Below are 18897 nucleotides of genomic sequence, written 5' to 3'. Positions count from 1 at the left end.
AACCCCATGTAAGGTAGCCCATGTGGGTGTTATATATACCAATGCTCTCTCTGAGTCTGAGACTATCAATCAATGAATGAACTAATCAATTATCTTCCAAAACCCTACTGATTCCTTTCTTCTCCCTCCACATTTTGAGACGGCGCCGCCGATCTCCTCCGCAGATGATGTATTGACAGTACAGGGCCTGTCAAGATGATGATGTGCTCGCCGCCGGTGCCATCTAGGCATCATCGCCGGGCTTGTTAGCTGCCGGGCTGCTGGCTGGTCGCCGATCGCGAGGTGCTGTCGATTGGGGCGCTGAGTTCGCCAGGCCATCGAGAGGATCGCCGGACTGTGAAGATAGTGGCCGCTTAGGCATGTAATCATCGGCCATGCCGTGGGCACTGCACTGGCCACTGCCGGGCCGCCGCCGCATGCTGCTCACCTACGAGGCCATGGCGGAGGCCGCCAAGTAATCTCCGACGACTCGAGCATGCTGCTCACCTACGAGGCCATGGCGGAGGCCGCCAAGTTCGCCACCGTCTGGGCGCGGGCCCGAGAGCTACTTCGAGCTCAAGAGCCACCCCTACATGGGCCGCGCGTAGGAGGACTTGGTCAACGACCGCCGCCGCGTGCGCAACGAGTACGACGAGTTCAAGGCGCGGATCAACGGGCTGGAGCACGAGATCAAGCAGCGCTCCGACGCGTACAACGCCGCCAGGGGGCTCAAGGACGGCGAGCCCAGGGCCACCTGGATGGCCGACGGATCCCAGTGGGAGGGCACCAGGGGTGGATCCAGGAAAAAAAATGGGGGGGGGGGGGGGGCGGGGGCTGAGGGCTGACGCAACCAACAATTATATTATCTCAATTCTCATAATAGAGCAGCATCATAGTTCAAAGTAGCATATATAAAAACAGAGAGGAATAATACAAATTACATGTTGAAAAAGTAGCCAAAGACAAATCGACAATTTCTCCACACCAAACACCTACTTGATACCCATTATTCTTCATGAGGAGCAATCTGCACATGATATAAGAGAAAATTAATTGGCGAGAAATGGCAGATAACAACTTGAAAATGATTTTGAATATTGGAAAAGAATGAACAATGGAGCATACCACTAAATTCTGTTTAGGCAACAACATACGGCGTTTTTTCATCTCTTCAAAATGTTGCATGATTTTTTCATTACCAATGCTTCTAAATATCTGCTTCTCAATGTAGCATATCATCAAGTCATTAAACCATTCATCCCCTATTTTGTTACGCAAGTCTGTCTTTATAAGGGACATAGCTGAAAACACCCTCTCAACTGAAGCCGTGGCCATTGGAAGTATCAAAGTTAGCTCAATGAGCCGATAAACCAATGGGTAAGATGTGTGCATTGTCTTCGTAACCATAATTTCAGCAACTTTTGAAAGTTCTTTACATCCACTAAAATATTGAGTTCTCCTAGCACGGTTGATAAAGTCCTTAAGTTGGCCCGGTAACAATAAAAGATCCGCAACATTGAAATCTTCAGCATAAATTTCAGCAAGTCTCACGAGTTTATCCACATCAAAACTAGAGAAATTATTCCTTGGATTAAGAGAAGCCATGCATACTAATAGCTCTGAACTAACTTCATTGAACCGATGATTCATCTCTAACATAATAGCATCAATGGCAGCAAGGAAAATCTCAACATTGTAATAATGCATATTTGTTACCTTTTGCCTTCTACGTGCAGATGTCCCTCTAGCATTTACTTCCTTGTCCATATTGGGCACTTTAATCTCATTTTTATCACAGAATAACTTCACCTTTTTGAATAATGGCTCCCATCCATTATCCCTCATATCCTGCAAGCGATCTCTGACATCCATTATCAAATTCATTGCTTCAACAATATCTTGATCCTTCCTTTACAAAGCCTTTGACAAACTGTCTGTAGTGCTCAATAATTCTATCATCAAGTGCATGATGAACACAAAATCAAAGATTTCCATTTTACCAATTAAACCAAAAGCCCCACCATTACATGTTGGTTTAATAGAATCCTTCTTTACAATCTCTAGTACCTCCAAGATAGCCTCCCACATTACCAAAATTCGAAGCAATGTTTTAAGATGTGAGCCCCATCTAGTATCTCCAGGTCTAGCTAGACTACTTTCTTGGTTCATACCTCTTCCAGTTGTAATCTCACCATTCTCCAACTTTTGTAGCAACACATCATGATGTTTTGCAAGCAATGCATCCTTTCTCATACAAGATGCACCCACAGTGTTGACTATTAAAGGAACATATTTAAAGAAATCTGCAATGGCGGGGGTAGAAGTTGAAACAGCAACAACCACTAACTGCAACTGGTGGGCAAAGCAATGCACATAGAAAGCATTTGGATTTATATCTCAAATCAATCTCTGAACACCATTAAATTCACCTCTCATATTAGAAGCACCGTCATAACCCTGCCCACGAAGCATAGAGATGGATAACTTGTGGCTGGAAAGCATATTGACCAAAGCTTCTTTCAATGCAGCTGATGTACATTTCTCAATATGTTTAAGTCCAAGAAACCTCTCCATGATCTTTCCTTCATCATTCACAAACCTGCATAACACATTCCATTGTGTGTTACTAATAAATAAAATTTAAAATTGTGAAATTAAAATGACATAATCCATGAGACTACTAACCTCAAAATCATAGCCATTTGCTCCTTTATTGATACATCTCTAGACTCATCAATTAGCACTGAGAAATGCCTACCCCGAATCTCATCCATAATCACTGCAGTTACCTCCTCTGCACAAGCTTTGGTAAGGTCCTTTTGTATATCAGGAGCCAACATTTGACAATGTTTAGAACCTTTTTCATATGCATCTTTCACCTTCTTTTTCTTGTTCTTGTACCAGTCAACCATCTCTCTAAATGTACCTTTGTTTAGAGAAGTAGAAGACTCATCATGTCCACGAAAAGCTTCTCCTTGTTCAATGAGAAATCTTACAATTTCTAAAGAAGAGGTCAAACGAATTTTGTATCGAGCTTCTTCCTCTTTAGTGTACTTAACAACTTTGTTAGTCACACTTGTCCTCTGGTTCATGAAGTCGTCACACTTCATAATTGCATTGTTGTGAAAGTGGGAGGCAGCATGCTTATCAAATCTTTCCAAAGCCTTCTTCCATTTCTCATAACCTTTTTTTGCAAAGACATCACTCACAAAATTTTCAAGCTTGCCGGGCTGAAAGAAAAGATAACAGTACAAGCAAAATGCAGCATCCTTTGATTCACTATACTCCAACCAATCATATTTTGCAAACCAACTTTGTTGGAAGGATCTCCATTCACCACTTTGCCATTTGCGAGGAAATGAAATACCAACCGGTTGAGTTGGTCCTCTCAAAGCATATGCTCTTTTCACTTGATCTCTAATTTTAAATGGATGCTCATCAATTGGTATGCACATTCCTGGGTCACTAACAATATCCGAAGAACGAAATTCCATCCGTGATAATTTTGGTGGCCTTGTGTTCTCATTATTCTCTAGGCTAGGAGTACTGCTACTGCTTGAATAATAGTTGAACAATGTTCTTTTCGACATCTTGCAATCTAGGGATGAATTCAAGGTTCAATTGGCTACTCAGTATACTAAAAGTAACAATTTCACTATTAATTTTTAGCCAATTGTATTTCTATAGGACTATCAGGAGCATACCTTGTTGCAGGGCGCCGACCACGGGGCAGGGCACTCCTCAGTCCTCACGCTGCGGCCTGCGGCCTGCGGTCACCAGTCGCGAGCTCGAGGCCGCCGTGCGGCGGCACGGCGTGGTGCTCGCGTCGGGCGCAGGCGTCGGCGCGCCGCTCCCCCATCCGGCCAAGCGGCCAGCCCCCAGGTCGCGCTGACGGCTCGACGGACGGCGGGAGCCAGGAGGCGAGCGGCGGCGGACGGCCGGACGGCGAAGCAGGCGGTGGAAGCCGTTGAACGTCGGGCTCGGGGCCGGCGCGCCGCTCCCCCAGCTGGCCAGCCCCCAGGTCGCGTTGGGTGGCGGCCGATCGGGAGCCAGGCTGCTGCCAGGGGTATCCCGGACTGGTGGTAGGGTTTGATATTTTGGTGGGGTTGCCGGGCCGGATGGGCCATTTTGTTTAGGATTGGGCCGACCTAATTCTTTGGGCTGTGGCATATGCGGGCCAAGACTGATGGGGAGTTGGGGACCAATAGCCGGACGCAGGCCGGACGGCGGACTCGACGGCAAAATCTCCTTCGTCAACCTTCAGCCAGGCTCTAGCCCCTCCTAAGCTCCTTCCCATGGCGCAAAAAATAGAGGGGGGGGGGCTCCGGGGGGGGGCTTCACTGCTGCATTGGGGGTAGGGGGGCTCAAGCCCCCCTGCCCCCATGTTGGATCCGCCCCTGGCTGGAGCACGAGATCAAGCAGCGCTCCGACGCGTACAACGCCGCCAGGGGGCTCAAGGACGGCGAGCCCAGGGCCACCTGGATGGCCGACGGATCCCAGTGGGAGGGCACCGTACTGGTGAGTTTTCTTCAGTATTGCTCGCTCTTGTTACTATTCCATTCATACACATTTTTGGTTCGCTGACCAATACCTTGAGCACATGTGCTAACCAATATCTTGAGCACATGTGCTAACCAATATATGCTCCTAGGCACCTAGGAGATACTTACTGGTGTACTCCTAGGATCACGAGCTGTCCATACTCACTCTGTTCGCTGGGCTGGAGCTGGAGCTGGTGGCTGGAGTGGTGTGAGAAAAAAATACTGTTGGTTGGCTGGTGGCTGGAAGATGGTGCTAGAGCGGTGTGAGAGGAAAATACTGTTGGGCTGGAGGCTGCAGGAGCTGCCGAACAGAATGACTGAGATAATTCAATATCTCGTAGGTGTGTAGGTACAACACCTCCCTTAAGTGTCATTTTAACATTCGAAAAAAGTTCCAAGATAAGAAGTATATTTATACTGGGACGATAGAGGTAGTACTGCAGAGCACACAACTGATCCAAGTCCATGGGGCACTTTCGAATCTCGTTTTGGTCCATTTTAAAGGACTGTGGGTTGGCCTTAGTCAGCGCCGTTGCCGTCGCGCTGGCCGGCTGGCTCGGTACCGTTCTCGTGCGGTGGTGCTGTGGCCGCCCCTCCGGCCCCGCCACCGGCCAACGCGGCGGCAACCTCCATCTGCACCTCCACCCAGTGGCGGATCCAGGTCACAGGCATAGCTTCCAATGGAGGTTGCAGCCCGTAGGGGGGGGGCTGGAGCCCCCCTGCGAATCCGCCAACTGCCTCCACCCGCACAGCAACCGGCGTAACGATCACAAGGACCACATGTACGTGCCAAGGTATTTCGATCCCTCATCAGAATGCTAGTGCATCTTGTACTACTGGGGCAGCGGCAGGCAGCCATCGCTCGTCGTCTCGCCGCGTCACGATGGCCGGCGACAGCGACGCATCGTCCTCGGCCGGCCCCGCTCCCACCACCGTCTCCGTAGCACCTGGGGGCTCCCGCTCCAACTAAAACCCCGTGGCGGGTCCGCATGATGACGACGATGTCCGGTGCGTGTGCGTCCATCCCATCCCATCCCATTCCATCCCGACGATGCTCGTGTGTTTTTGCTTGATTGCTCTGCTTCTGATGATGGCTCTGCTCATACAAATTTGAAGTCAATTACCTAAATAAAAAGAAAAAAACATGTTAATCGAAATAAGAAAGAAAGATTCAATTGTTCATTATAACAATCATAAGGCCCATGGCCCATAGGCCATTTTTGGTTAAATTCATCGATCAAAATCCTTGCAAATATATTTTGTGACACAATAAATTTAATGTAAACCAAGATAACTTAATACCCGATCATTACAGCGAGATAAGTAAGCCATTTTTGTTTAAATTCATTGATCAAAATCCCTGCAAATAGATTTTGTGACATAATAAGTTTAATTTGAACCAATATGACTTAAATGCTCGCTTGTTTGCTTGCTGCCTGCGTATCTAGTCTAGTTATATATGCAAGTATGTGAAGGATCGGACAGATACATAGCCCCTCAATTATATTGTTTATTACTGGCCGGAGCACGCTATCATCATGCGCGTTCCAATCCCACCCATCCTGCTGCTTTTATTTGCTGCACTATTACTTGCGATACATTGATTACTAATGTATGCGACGCTACTGACTGAACTGAACAGGGCGCCGCCGCCATCGGCAGCAACAAATGACAACCTCGACTTGGATTTCCTGGAGCATTATCAGTCAGATCAGAACGACCTCGCCGTGAATTTTCTGCTTGACGACGACTACGTCCCCTTGTATCGCAACAGGTGAGTTGTTAGTTGCTCTTCATGCCTGCCTGTTTCAATTCGTTGCCTCATTAAATTAAGCATAGCGAAGCGATCGAGAGCTAGCACATATGTTACATCTCACTGGAATATATAATTAGATGAAGGATCAACATATTACATATATAATGCATTGAAAATCATTTTGTGCTGATGGCTGTCCTTTCCTGTTGGATACATGATATGATGCAGGACGAACGTTATCCCTGAGGCGGTGGACCAAATGCCGATACATTTGGAAACAACGGAAACTGACAACAACACCATGTAGGCGGGAGGGAGGACGGAGCGGCGCCGGTGAAGGGCGCGGGAGGGCGGCCGACAGCAAAGCGAAAAATCCACATATACACAGTGGCGGAGGCTGGAATCACCGGCAGGGGGGCTGCTTCCTCCTCTTCTTCCTCCCACCCCCCCTTTCTTCTGCTTCTCTCCCTTCTTTCCTCTTCTCCTCCCTCCTCCTCTCCTCTAATTTCCATGGAGCTCATGGGGGTAGGGGGGGCTTGAGCCCCCCTTGCCCCCACGCTAAATCCGCCCCTGCATATACATGCGACCGCGGGGTTTATCTAGACCATCCATACATCTCAAGATTTGTTCTAAAGTACGTGTTTCTGTATATATACACCAATGAACTGTAGTCTGTAGAAGAAGAAAAAAATCGAATGCCCTTTTGCTGCAACGGAAAAATGAAGGAGACTGTGATCTAACCTATGCCAACTACTGCCCAGAATGTGCCAATATCCTCCGCCTCTAGTGAAGAAAGCCCCTGGTGTACAAAAGAACCAGAGTGAGCATGTTGATTAGTTTCTTCACCTTCTCCACCCTCCAGCTTCCTTCAGACGACATACTATCATCAGCATCTTCCTCCCTCACCGTCACCAATGTCGAAACCGAACAACTGCTCCTCTCACCATGAAGAACAACACTGATTTGTCATCTTCCTCCACCTCAACCACAACCATGGGGGGCTTGAGCCCCCCTTGCCCCCACGCTAAATCCGCCCCCTGCATATACATGCGACCGCGGGGTTTATCTAGACCATCCATACATCTCGAGATTTGTTCTAAAGTACAACTTTAGATATATTCTACGGCCCATATTCTATTCACATGGTGGCTCTTGTTACACGTACGTGTTTCTGTATATATACACCAATGAACTGTAGTTTGTAGAAGAAGAAAAAAATCGAATGCCCTTTTGCAGCAACAGAAAAATGAAGGAGACTGTGATCTAACCTATGCCAACTACTGCCCAGAATGTGCCAATATCCTCCGCCTCTAGTGAAGAAAGCCCCTGGTGTACAAAAGAACCAGAGTGAGCATGTTGATTAGTTTCTTCACCTTCTCCACCCTCCAGCTTCCTTCAGACGACATACTATCATCAGCATCTTCCTCCCTCACCGTCACCAATGTCGAAACCGAACAACTGCTCCTCTCACCATGAAGAACAACACTGATTTGTCATCTTCCTCCACCTCAACCACAACCTGAACCGGCGGAGCCATCATGGTGTCGTCATCATGAACAACCACCGCCACATGATCATCGTCTGGTGGTGACCCCTGTGACACTGCAACCATGTCAGTTGCACTGAAAACGTCACGGTGGTGATCGGTCATGGTCACCGCAAGCAACGACTGCCTCTGCTGACGATGCCGATCATCATCGGCAGCCTTGGAGAAGAAGACCTCGTCGTCGACGTGGTAGCGGCTGGCCGTGCGCACCTCCTGCGCCAGTGCGCTCCGTGACGGACTTGGAACCGCAGCAGGCCGTGCTCCCGGGGAGCCCAAACTTCTCCCTCATCTGGATCCTCCAGTAGCCGCCGTAGAGCAGCCCGCACGCGCAGAGCAGCACGCCGGCGCCGCCCACCACGTCGCGGATGTGCAGCGCCGACACGCCCAGCACCCAGAGCGGCGCGAAGCAGAGCAGCGCGAACGTGGCGGCGTGCACGCACGCGTTCCCCAGGCCCAGCCACTCCATGTTCCACCCGAACACACAGAAGGTGCAGGTGAAGGAGAGCCACCAGGCCGGCGACGCATTGCCGGCGCACTCGAACATGCCGCCGGCCCTCTCCGGCTCGACGACGACGTGCCCGACCGGAGAAAGGCGTTGTTTTGCGTCGGAGACCATGACGTCAGAGCACGCGAGCTTGCACGGCGAGCTGGCCTTTCCTAGCGGGCTGCAGACGGTGTACACGGCGGCGGTGACCGGTGCGACGACGCCGAGCACGAAGAAGCCGTCCTCCGCGAGCTCGGGGCGCGTGCGCCTGGTGTACCCCCAGTAGAGCCCGAAGAGCACGTACTGGCACGCGACGGTAAGGTGGAGCAGCGCGACGACGACGGCCAGGTGCGCGCGCTCCCCGGGGCGCGGCGCGGCGGCGGCGGCGGCGCCCTCCTTGTAGTAGGTAGCGCGGAGGTCGGCGGCATCGCGGGGTCGCCAGCGGCAGAGGAGGAAGAGGTGGTGGCAGAGCGCGGGGTGCTGGTAGAGGCTCATGAGCGTGAAGAGCGCGTTGAGCACCTAGTTGTTGGTCTCGACCCAGCGGCTCCGGTCCGCTGGCGCCGGGAACGCGGCGTCGAGCAGGCCGAGGAGGAGGAGCGCGAGCATGCCGCCGGAGACACCAACGCAGAGGAGCCAGAGGAGCAACGCGATGTTCATGGGGTTCTCGAGCCATTCCTTGCACGCACGGCGGAGGGAGCCCCGGTCGACGGCGGACGACGCGTCGTCGTCGGCAGATTTTGGGCGACAGAAGGTGGGGAGCTGCCCGAGCCAGTGCGCGCGCTGTTGTGGCCTGTCGCCGGGGAGGAGGTGCTCGGAGAGCGGCGGCGTGGAGGCTCGGTAGCTGGGGAGGGCAGGGGCGTGGTGGTCCGGTGTGGCCGGGGCATTGTCATCGCCGGCGAGAAGCATGGCGGCGACGTGGCAAGAAGCGACGGCTGAGCCGGAGACTTGCAAGAAGTGGTACTGCCAAGAAGGAACGGCTTATGAAGGGCGCGATCCAGCAAACTGGGGTCAGGTCAACGTCAATCTTGGGTACGTACGATTTGGAGTACGTTTCACGTACGAGCTCCGGAGAAATACAAGCTGACTTTGTCCATTTGATTTGACGAGGGAATAAAATGATGGAGCTTTCTAATTTCTCGCTCCATTGTTTGCACCATTTTCTACATATTTTTTTCTGATAAATTTTAGAGGAAACTATGGCAGTCGTGGTTTGACCTGAACTTTCTCATTAATACTGAAGCTGATTTTGTGTACTCTTTTTCATTAAAAAAACACAGGAGCAGAGCATCGTTGAGTTATTCGTACAACTTTAACCCTTATCCTTACTCGGTATTAGATACAGTGTGAACTGTGAATCTTGCAGACGCAGCAGAATCACTAGCATTTCTCGTAAGTTTTTCAGTTTGAAGTAGAAATCACAAATCAAGCACAATTTACAGGTTATTCCAGTTCAAAATCAGAATATTGACTGCGGATTACAGTATTAGTAGTGCAATGAATTTACATGTACAGTGGATTGATACGTGAGAGGCAGGGCACCTGGGACAGCCGGAACCGAATCCAAGTTTTGCCGCCGCCGCCGCCATCTCCTGATGCTGATGCTTGCTTCGCCCCTACGCCGCGGCGCCGCCCATCTCGATTTGCCATTGCCATCACTCATGCGCTCTCCATCCCCGCATGAAGCCCACAACGACGGCAGCTCTCTTCCTCTCCTCCCGACCTGCCATTGCCCGCAGCGCAAACATGCTCTCCACCCTCGCAGGCTCCACTCCCACTCCCACCAGGGAGAGGGACCCCTTCGCCATCGCCCATGCCCTCTCCTCCATCGCCTACTCCTCGTCTTCCACCTCTCCACCATCCCTCGCCACGGGCTCTCGGCGTGTCCGCCGACACCTTCACCACGAACCACCTCCTCATCTTCTACAAGAGGTGCGGCCACCTCGCCGGCGCGCTCCGCGTGTTCGACGAAATGCCGCACCGGAACCTCATCTCCTGGACCGCCATGGTGTCCGGCTCCGTGCGCAACGCCGCGCCTGACCTGGGCCTCCAGCTGTTTGTCTCCATGCTCGGCAACGGCCTCTGCCCCCAACGAGTTCGCTCTCGCATGCGCGCTCGGTGCTTGTTGCCAGTCAGCTGTGGCCAATGCCAGGCTCGGCCTTTCCGTTCACGGCCTCGCTGTCAAAGCTGGCCTGGATGCCAATCCTTATGTGGGAAGCTCGTTGATGCCAGGCATGGGCGTACTGCTGTTGCAGAGCACGTGTTTGCAGGCATTGTTTTCAGAGACCTGGCATGCTGGAACGCGATGTTGGAAGCTTATATCTCGAATGGATACGCATGTGATGCGATGAGGACAGTGGTTCAGCTGCATCGCTGTGGAATAACGCCTGATGTTTTCACCTATATTTCAGCTGTAAAGGCTTCTTCGATCAACAGCGAGTTGAATTTTGGGCGGCAGCTACATGGTCTTGGCATCCACAACAGGTTCGAATCCAGTACTTCAGTGATGAACGATTGAACGCGCTTGTTGATATGTACTTCAGAACAGGACAGCAGGACATGGCTGTTCCAGAACCGCCCAAATTAAACCGGCTTAAGTGCGCTAACTATCATCTTAATTGTTAATCTAGTTATCATGCACTTAAAACGATGTAATCCGGCAGCTTGTTGGGTTAAGGATCGAAAACACTGGAAGTCTCGCACGAAGACGAGCACAGATGATTACAAACAGATAAAAGTTCTCAAATTTAATTTATAATACGGAGTTTTGTAAACAAATTTACATAAAATATCAGAGTTCAAAATACAGCGGAAAATAAATAGAAGTTTAGTTTAGAAAAACAACGATAACTACGATGACGTGAGGACGTCACATCGAGCCCACCGATGTGAATCCTAGTTAGCTCCAACAAGCAGCAGCTACCTGAAAATATGATAACAACAAACCCTGAGTATACTAATACTCAGCAAGGCTTACCCGACTAGTGGTATATACTTAGCCGACTCCTAGACATGCAAAGTTTTTTTTGCTCTGGAGTTATTTTGCTCAAAGCTACTAATGGTGGATCCTTGCTTTCAATATTTTAGCTCAAGTTTAATGTACAAATATCAACTAGGTTTGCATAAACATCTAGAGCAAACATGGTACATCACATTATATTTTCCAAGAGTATCATAAACATATATTCCATCCTCGTCTTTCAATTATTATTCCACTTCTTTACTACGATGTGACGCAGTGACCAAGGCTCTCATATCCGCGAGTCACGGCGAATCGATCCGATTTAACCTTGCAAGGTGGACCTAACTCACACGACACATGCAAACCACGCCGGGCCACACGCGTCAGCTGTTTCCATCATTACCACGACATCTGAACCACGCCTGCTAAAACCCAGGTGAAGGGCCCCTCACAGCGAACTCCCAGAGAACCCGAAGGCGACATCCAATCCAACACCCGCCATCATCCCACGCCCAGCGTAGCAGGACGGAATTCAGAGTATCGTCGTAAAGTGGTACACAGTTTACCGGTTTCGACTACCTCCTACTTCCGGTATGTGGTTAGTACTGTTCAATCCTCGGTCATCAGGGCCAACAACGGTACGGTCCTCAATCGACACAGGCGGAGGTCCACTTTCCAAACATTTCATATCCGTAATCCAATTCCTCTCTGCCCGGTCTCCATTTTTTTCTTTCCTCACGGATTCATTCTCAAGCCACTTTTCCATAAATAACAAAAACATATAGCTCGCGAGTGACAGCAATCACTCGACTTCTACCGGATCCTAGTTAAGCATGGCAATACTAACGACACCTGTATACTAGTATAGACTCAAAGGTACCTAGGGAGAAACATGCATACTATGGTTCCATACAACTCCTAAAAACATAAATGCACAAATACTTAATTAAACATTGAACACTCAAATTAGGGGTTATGCTCTGGGGCTTGCTTGGGTTTGACACAAAGTCAGTTAGTTAGCTTGTAGTCTTGCACCGGCTTGACATCATCCCAGTCCAAGCATGCACTGCAGTCGGTCCTTCCGTCTTCTGGATTAGTCCACCCGTGCACCATCTTCTGGCTCGGCTTCAACATTGCCCTCCGGTTCCACGTGTCGCACATTTAGCGTACCTAGATGATATGCAATGATGCAAATGCAATGCAATTAAAGAAAAGACAGGACTGTGCAATCATTTATCGAGTAAACACAACAAACAAACTCAAAAGGCAAAAGAGTTGGTGCTGCAACATGAGAGTTCATTTAAGTATTTTAGCCTGAAGTGTTTCCTTTCGAAAAGCATTACTAAACTCATTTAGAAAAGCCAAGCAACATGTAAAGCAAGAAGGGTTAGATTAGAACTTTATTTAACTAGCAAGTAAAAAAAAAGCATGAGAGCACACCAAGACCATTTAACTTAACAAGCCAACACAAGCAAGCTAACAAAATTAACCAATAAACTGGTTCTCAAAAGTTAACAAGATCTACACATGAGTAACACAATAGCAAGATAAACTAACCAATTAAAGATCTACAACATGCACACCTCTTCTGATCATGAAACTTTTATGGTGGATTACACATGCAAAGACTAGGATGCTGTATAAATATTGCATGCACATGCTTTATAAACTAATTACTACCGACAAAACAAATTTTAGTTTAAGTTAAGCATGTGAGAGCTAGATAAATGCAAAACTCAACATTTTCTATAAGCACATGGCCATGTTAAAAGTTTAGAAGGCATAAGAACATCATCCAAGGGCAATGGAAATACATTTTCTATTTTTATACATTTCTATGTACTAAGCATTTAACAAGTTAATTCAAGAACTCGGTCATACTGCACTTAATCAGCTTGAAATTTTTACCACAGCACACACCTCACAAGAAGAGCCTACCATAAAAATTTCATAGCAATTTGAGTAGTACAACTAAATATATGAATTTATGTCTAACAAACATAGATAAATATCGAGAGCAATATTTTTCTACTAACACATAAACTTTTATACCTCTACTGCACAGATCTTCTCACAAGGATTCCAAAACATATTAATTTCCTATTTTACGATTCTACTATTTACTATGTATTTTCAAAGTTTCAAGCGATTTGGTCCCTGAAACACTATTTCTATGAGTCTATGACAGTGCATAAACCCCCCTGCATTTGTCTGAATTGCTGCACGAGGCCCTCCACGTGAAGTTGGAACAGAGGAGGTGCTCACGAGCTCGGTTTGGCAAGGGGAGGCCATGGCGGATGCAGTGGGGTGGTGGGGAAGCACAAGGGGCTCGCCTAGGGCCGATTTGAAGCAAGAGCCGGAGTCGGAGGTGGTCTGTAGGGGGGCAGCGGCGGAGCAGCAGCTCGAGCTGCGAGGGCGCGGTCATTCCGGTGAGGGGGCAGCCGATGTAGGTTGGGGAAGGGGCCAGGGAGGATGAGGGCGTCGAGAGGGAGCTCACCACGGCCTTGATTCGGGCGGAGGAGAACCGGAGGAAGGGCTCGACGTGCAGGGCAAACGGTGGCCATGGCGAGCGACGTTCTTGCCAGCGTCGAGGCCGGTCGACGGCGCAGCGGAGCGGCGCGGAGATCAGCCTGGCAAAGGGCATCCGCGGCGCACAGTGGCTCGCAGAGGCGCGGCACATGGGTTTGGGGTGGCCGGCGACGGCGACAGCGGCAGGGCAGGGGAGCGGCGGCTTGGCGCTCGGCTCGTGGCCGTAGCGGCTATGGCGCGGCGCCGGGCCGATTCGGCTGGGGAGAGGCTCGGTCGGGCTCGTGGAGAGGCTGCGGAGCTTCGGGTCGAGGCGAATCGGCTCTGGGGAGTGGAAATGGGGCGGGAAAGCGAGGGGTGGTCGGCGCGACGTCGACGGCGCTCCGCTCGTCTCTGCTCGTCTCGAGCTCGAGGAAGGAGAAGAGGAAAGGCGCAAGGGCAACATGGCTTCGGGGAGAGGACAAGGACGCGCTCGAGCGGAGGCCGAGGATCGCCGACGCGTGGAGTCGTCGCTGGCATGGGCGTGCGGCATGGGCGCCGGAAGCTGGAACAGAGGGAGAAAATGGTTCAACGAAACTTAGCTCGATTTTGACCGTCCAAAACTCAAAATTTCATATAGAAACTCGAAAAATTCTAAGAATGAAAGTTGTTCAAAATTTGATTTCCTCCAACTTTTGTTTTAGGCAAAACTTCATTTGAAGATCAAATCATGGTTTAAAATTTGAAATGTTAAAACCAAAGCATTAATGTCCTATTCAAAGCAAAATTAAAAGTTTTCTTCACTTTTTGCATAGCAACATCAAAATCCACCAATATGAAAGTTGTTCACAGGATAAAACTCTAAACCTTTGTTTTTAGGCAAAAGTTTATTTGAGCAAAAATTTAAAAGTTATTTTTAAAACATGTTTTATTGGATTTGAAAAATAGTCATTATTTCATGTGTTAACAAGCTAGCAAAATGTAATTAAAAACATTTTATGCATGCACGGTTAGTGTTAATGACGATGTTAAAAACATGATTACTCCTAATTACTAGGAATTAACACATGAGGTGTTACAATGGCCATAGCTATCTTTGGTAAGATTCGGCAAAAGGACACTGTCTCCTGGAACACGGTAATTTCCGGTCTTGCCAATGATGAGGAAGTGAAGGCAGCTACAGACTGCTTTGTCGACATGTCACTATATGGTTGTAAACCTAACCAAGTTACATTATCTGTCATGCTGAGGCTCTGTGGTGCTAAGGAGAACACCTCCCTCGGTCTTCAGATCTTTGGACTTGCCTATCGTCATGGCTACTCTGAGAAACTACTTGTAGCGAATGCGGTCATCAACATGCTGTCTAGATGTGGTCTGCTCCACTCTGCTTATGGCTTCTTCAGTAATCTCAGTGTCAGAAATATTATGACATGGAACGAGATGATTGCAGGCTATGGTCTGCACAGTAGTTCTGAAGATGTAATGAAGCTCTTCCGCAGCTTGCTCTGCTTTGGATCAAAACCAGATGAGTTCACCTATCCAGCTGTTTTGTCTGCATTCCAACAAGCTCACGACTCAAGAAACCATGAGCAGATCCACGCATGTATTCTGAAACATGGGTTTGCTTCATGTCAGTTCGTCTCGACTTCACTAATCAAAGTAAAGGCAACCCTTGGTTCAGTTCATGGTTCACTGAAAGTCATCGAGGACACTGGCAAGATGGATTTGGTATCATGGGGAGTCACCATCTCTGCATTCTTGAAGCATGGCCTGAACGATGAGGCCCTTTACCTTTTCACTTTGTTCAGAGATGAGTGCACACAGGAGCCTGATGAGTTCATCCTGGCTACCATCCTGAACGCTTGTGCAAACGCAGCATTGATAGGGCAATGCAGATGCATTCATTCCCTCGTTGTCAGGGCAGGGTACAGCAAGCACTTCTGTGTGGCAAGCGCCTTGGTTGATGCGTATGCAAAGTGTGGCGATGTTACTGCTGCTGAAAGTGTGTTCACTGATGTTTCGTTGGTAACTAAGGACACCATACTGTACAACACCATGCTGACAGCTTATGCCAACCATGGTCTGATCCATCAAGTCCTCAGGCTGTACCGAGAGATGGAAGAACTACAATTGGCTCCAACACCAGCTACGTTCGTCGCGGTCATCTCAGCTTGCAGTCATCTTGGGCAAGTCGAGGAGGGAAAGCTGCTGTTCAGTTCCATGCTGTTTGCACACGGCGTGCATCGGACAAGGGCCAACTATTCCTGCCTGGTCGATCTCCTGGCGCGAAAAGGGCTCGTCAGCGAAGCGAAAGATGTCATAGAAGCAATGCCATTTCAGCCATGGCCTGCAGTATGGAGGTCTCTGATGAATGGCTGCCGGATTCATGGGAACAAAGAACTTGGCGTGCTTGCAGCAGAGCAGATCCTGAGAATGGCGCCAAGCAGCGATGGCACCTACGTATCACTGTCGAATGCCTATGCTGGAGATGGAGAGTGGCAGTCTGCAGAGGAGACAAGGAGGATGATGGCTGAGAATCAAGTGCAGAAGGTGCAAGCTTACAGCAGTGTTGAGATCTAGCCATTCAGCAATGTTGCATATATATAGGGGAATTTGGGGTAACAGTTAGTGCTGAGCAACAGAATAACCACGCTAGGGGCAGAAAATTTTGTATCGCAGTCACGCAATGAATGTGAATAGTAAACACGGTTTTTGCCGTACAAATCAGATAGTCACACACAAATACTCCTGAAAGTTGGTTAGCTCAGTGTTGTTTGGGCAGTCAGTGAACTATGCTTGCAAATGCAGAAAAAGGTACGGCTGTTTCTATTGGCATTCACGATGAGATATTATGGCTTCAAACAATGAATACAAATGTTGAAACGGCCATCCAATGACCAGATCATGGAATTCAAGTGGAGGATTGGACCAGCAACACCAAATTCATTTCATTTCTAAATAGTCCTCTCTCGACAGGAAAACCCAACCATAATATCAGGAATACAATCTAATACTAATAATGGCGAATGTGAACTAACAACCTCAGCACACAGTCTCATCTGTTTTTCCATAATTCTCTCTAAACTAGAAATACCACTTCTTTGCATGTGAATACATCATTAATATTGTATGCTCATTATGCTGTAGTCAACCCCACAATTTATTTCGTGATCATATATCTCCTGTGGACCTATGTCTCCAGCAATGCACGCGTCTCCTGAATTTCAGGCTTCCTGTTCATGGACAGATTTGCTGTTCTGAAAAAAATAGGTTCTAGTTAGGTTGCACCAGTTCACAAATGTGAGGTGGCCTCGGCTTCTGTTTGCTCCTTATGTGGCATCACTGCAGTATTACTTGGTGGCCCTGGCTCATGTGCATCCATAGCGCTCCCATTAGACTGCAATGCTACATAGCCACTCAGTGATTCCTGCTCTATGGTTCTAGCTTCATCCTTAGGTTTCAGTGTTTCAACATTACTTAGTGACTCTTGTTTTGTACTTCTAGGTTCCCACAGTTCTACTATGCTAGCTTCCTCACCAGGCTGTGGCGTTGCACTGCTGCTGGGTGGTTCTACAACTTCCTTGTTAGATTGAACCATTGCAGTATCTCTAGCTAGCTGTTGTTCTACTACTCTAGCTTCCTCCACGTGTAGCAGCATTGCAGTTTCACCGGCTGGCCCATGCTTTACAATTGTAGCTTCGTCATCAGGTTGTAGCATTGTAGTATCTCTAAGAAGCTCCTGTCCTACTCTTATAGGCTCCTCAGGTTGCAGGATTATAGTATCGCTGAATGGCTCCATTGCTATTGTTACCTGCATTGGGACATCAGAATCCCCAGCCACTCTAGGTCCATCAATTTCAACATCAAATATTTGGTCAGTCTTCCTCATGAATTTCCTCTTGTTCCATTTCTTCTTGTGACCACCTCTCTTGACTTTAAGTGGCTTTGGAGTTTCAGTTGGCTTCTTCTCTGCCTCCTTAACCTCTCTTTGGCCAGGAACAACGATGTACTTTGTGTCACCATTTGTGCAACCCTCTGATCGACCTGCACAAAACATTATCCATTTATGACTCAACATCCAAGCTAGCACTGAACAGGAGGAACAAATTTGCATGATGCGTCGAATAATAAGAAAATTACCCTGGATTGCAAGAAGAGCAGTTCGGGCAGCTTTTATCTCTGCCTCCTTCTTTGTTCTAGCGGCAGCACCAATGTATTGTATGCCACCGATCTCAACAGTGCATATGAAAGGAGCTACGCCTGAAGCTTGTTTAGTGCAAATATAAGATGGAATGGCATAATTCATCTTCTGAGCATACTCCTGAAGAAGATTCTTGCACAGGCCAGTTTCTTGCTGCAAAGCATAGTCAGGTATCAGCGAACACATCAATCAAGAAGGGATGCCCACTGATGCTAATTTAGTCATCCTGATTCCTAATAAGAACTAAAGAATCTTCAAATTCTAGAAGGGGGAAAAAAACTCTGGACATAGTACGAAAATTTAATAAACATACAGTGAGCTATTATGATTCATAAACGGGCAGAACAAGCTTGCACGAATCCTTACCACAAATTCCCTATTGTATTCATGGGATACCTTAGCATAACTGGGAGCTTCAAAAATATTAAACAAACAACTAGAGAAAACAGCAAAGAACCAACAATATGAAACTTGGTGAAATGTCATGAAAAGAAAAACTTATGTGATTGTCATCAAGTACTCTAACCAACCACTCAAACTGATTAAAATTACTCGAAAGCTAAGAACATGAGCAACTTACAACTGCTGGGATGCTTCTGCATTCAGTTGCTGGAATGGACTTAACTATCTCCATGAGCGCAACTTCAGCGGCAGACTGCTCTGCAGCCTTTCGGCTGAAGAATCCGGGCAGAGAGTCGTACTTGGTGTTGTTAACCACCACAGTGGACTTGAAGATTGGTTCGTGGGAAGGGCCCTCTTTGAGGGTATGGTATTCCGGGGTTGGAAGGCCAGCTTTCTGCGCATACTCTTGAAGGCGGCTCTTGAATACGTAGCAATTCTCCACCCCTGTGCCAAATCAAGCATACAACAGCTAAGGAAATATCAGTGCTGCAAATGTTTGGGAGAAATAAGGTTAATTTAGATTT

General features: G+C 48.3%; 2 protein-coding genes, 1 long non-coding RNA gene and 2 pseudogenes across 3 annotated transcripts; 1 reads left to right on the top strand and 4 right to left on the bottom strand.

The window, feature by feature from the left end:
* Positions 1 to 823: 823 nt before the first annotated feature.
* On the bottom strand, positions 824 to 1240 carry LOC120693195. The gene is made up of 2 exons (XR_005682917.1): positions 1105 to 1240; positions 824 to 1006 (listed from the first exon to the last, which is right to left on the bottom strand). It is a non-coding gene; the product is annotated as an uncharacterized LOC120693195 (long non-coding RNA).
* Positions 1241 to 1322: 82 nt separating this feature from the next.
* Positions 1323 to 3694, bottom strand: LOC120693194 (zinc finger MYM-type protein 1-like). The gene is made up of 2 exons (XM_039976615.1): positions 2665 to 3694; positions 1323 to 2578 (listed from the first exon to the last, which is right to left on the bottom strand). The coding sequence occupies exons 1-2, from the start codon at positions 3567 to 3569 to the stop codon at positions 2377 to 2379; spliced, it is 1107 nt and encodes a 368-aa protein (XP_039832549.1). The 5' UTR covers positions 3570 to 3694; the 3' UTR covers positions 1323 to 2376.
* Positions 3695 to 7059: 3365 nt separating this feature from the next.
* LOC120689436 lies at positions 7060 to 9212 on the bottom strand (annotated as a pseudogene).
* Positions 9213 to 9983: 771 nt separating this feature from the next.
* LOC120689435 lies at positions 9984 to 16511 on the top strand (annotated as a pseudogene).
* A 136-nt stretch (positions 16512 to 16647) lies between these two features.
* LOC120689719 (double-stranded RNA-binding protein 8-like) lies at positions 16648 to 18827 on the bottom strand (the record flags this gene model as incomplete). Its single annotated transcript, XM_039972103.1, has 3 exons — positions 16648 to 17814; positions 17911 to 18124; positions 18552 to 18827. Coding segments are annotated over 3 exons (1242 nt in total), but the record flags the coding sequence as incomplete, so codon positions are not given.
* Positions 18828 to 18897: the final 70 nt, after the last annotated feature.

This window comes from Panicum virgatum, chromosome 9N, assembly GCF_016808335.1.
Source record: "Panicum virgatum strain AP13 chromosome 9N, P.virgatum_v5, whole genome shotgun sequence".
Classification (NCBI taxonomy): domain Eukaryota; kingdom Viridiplantae; phylum Streptophyta; class Magnoliopsida; order Poales; family Poaceae; genus Panicum; species Panicum virgatum.
This window is presented reverse-complemented; position numbering and strand designations above follow the sequence as displayed.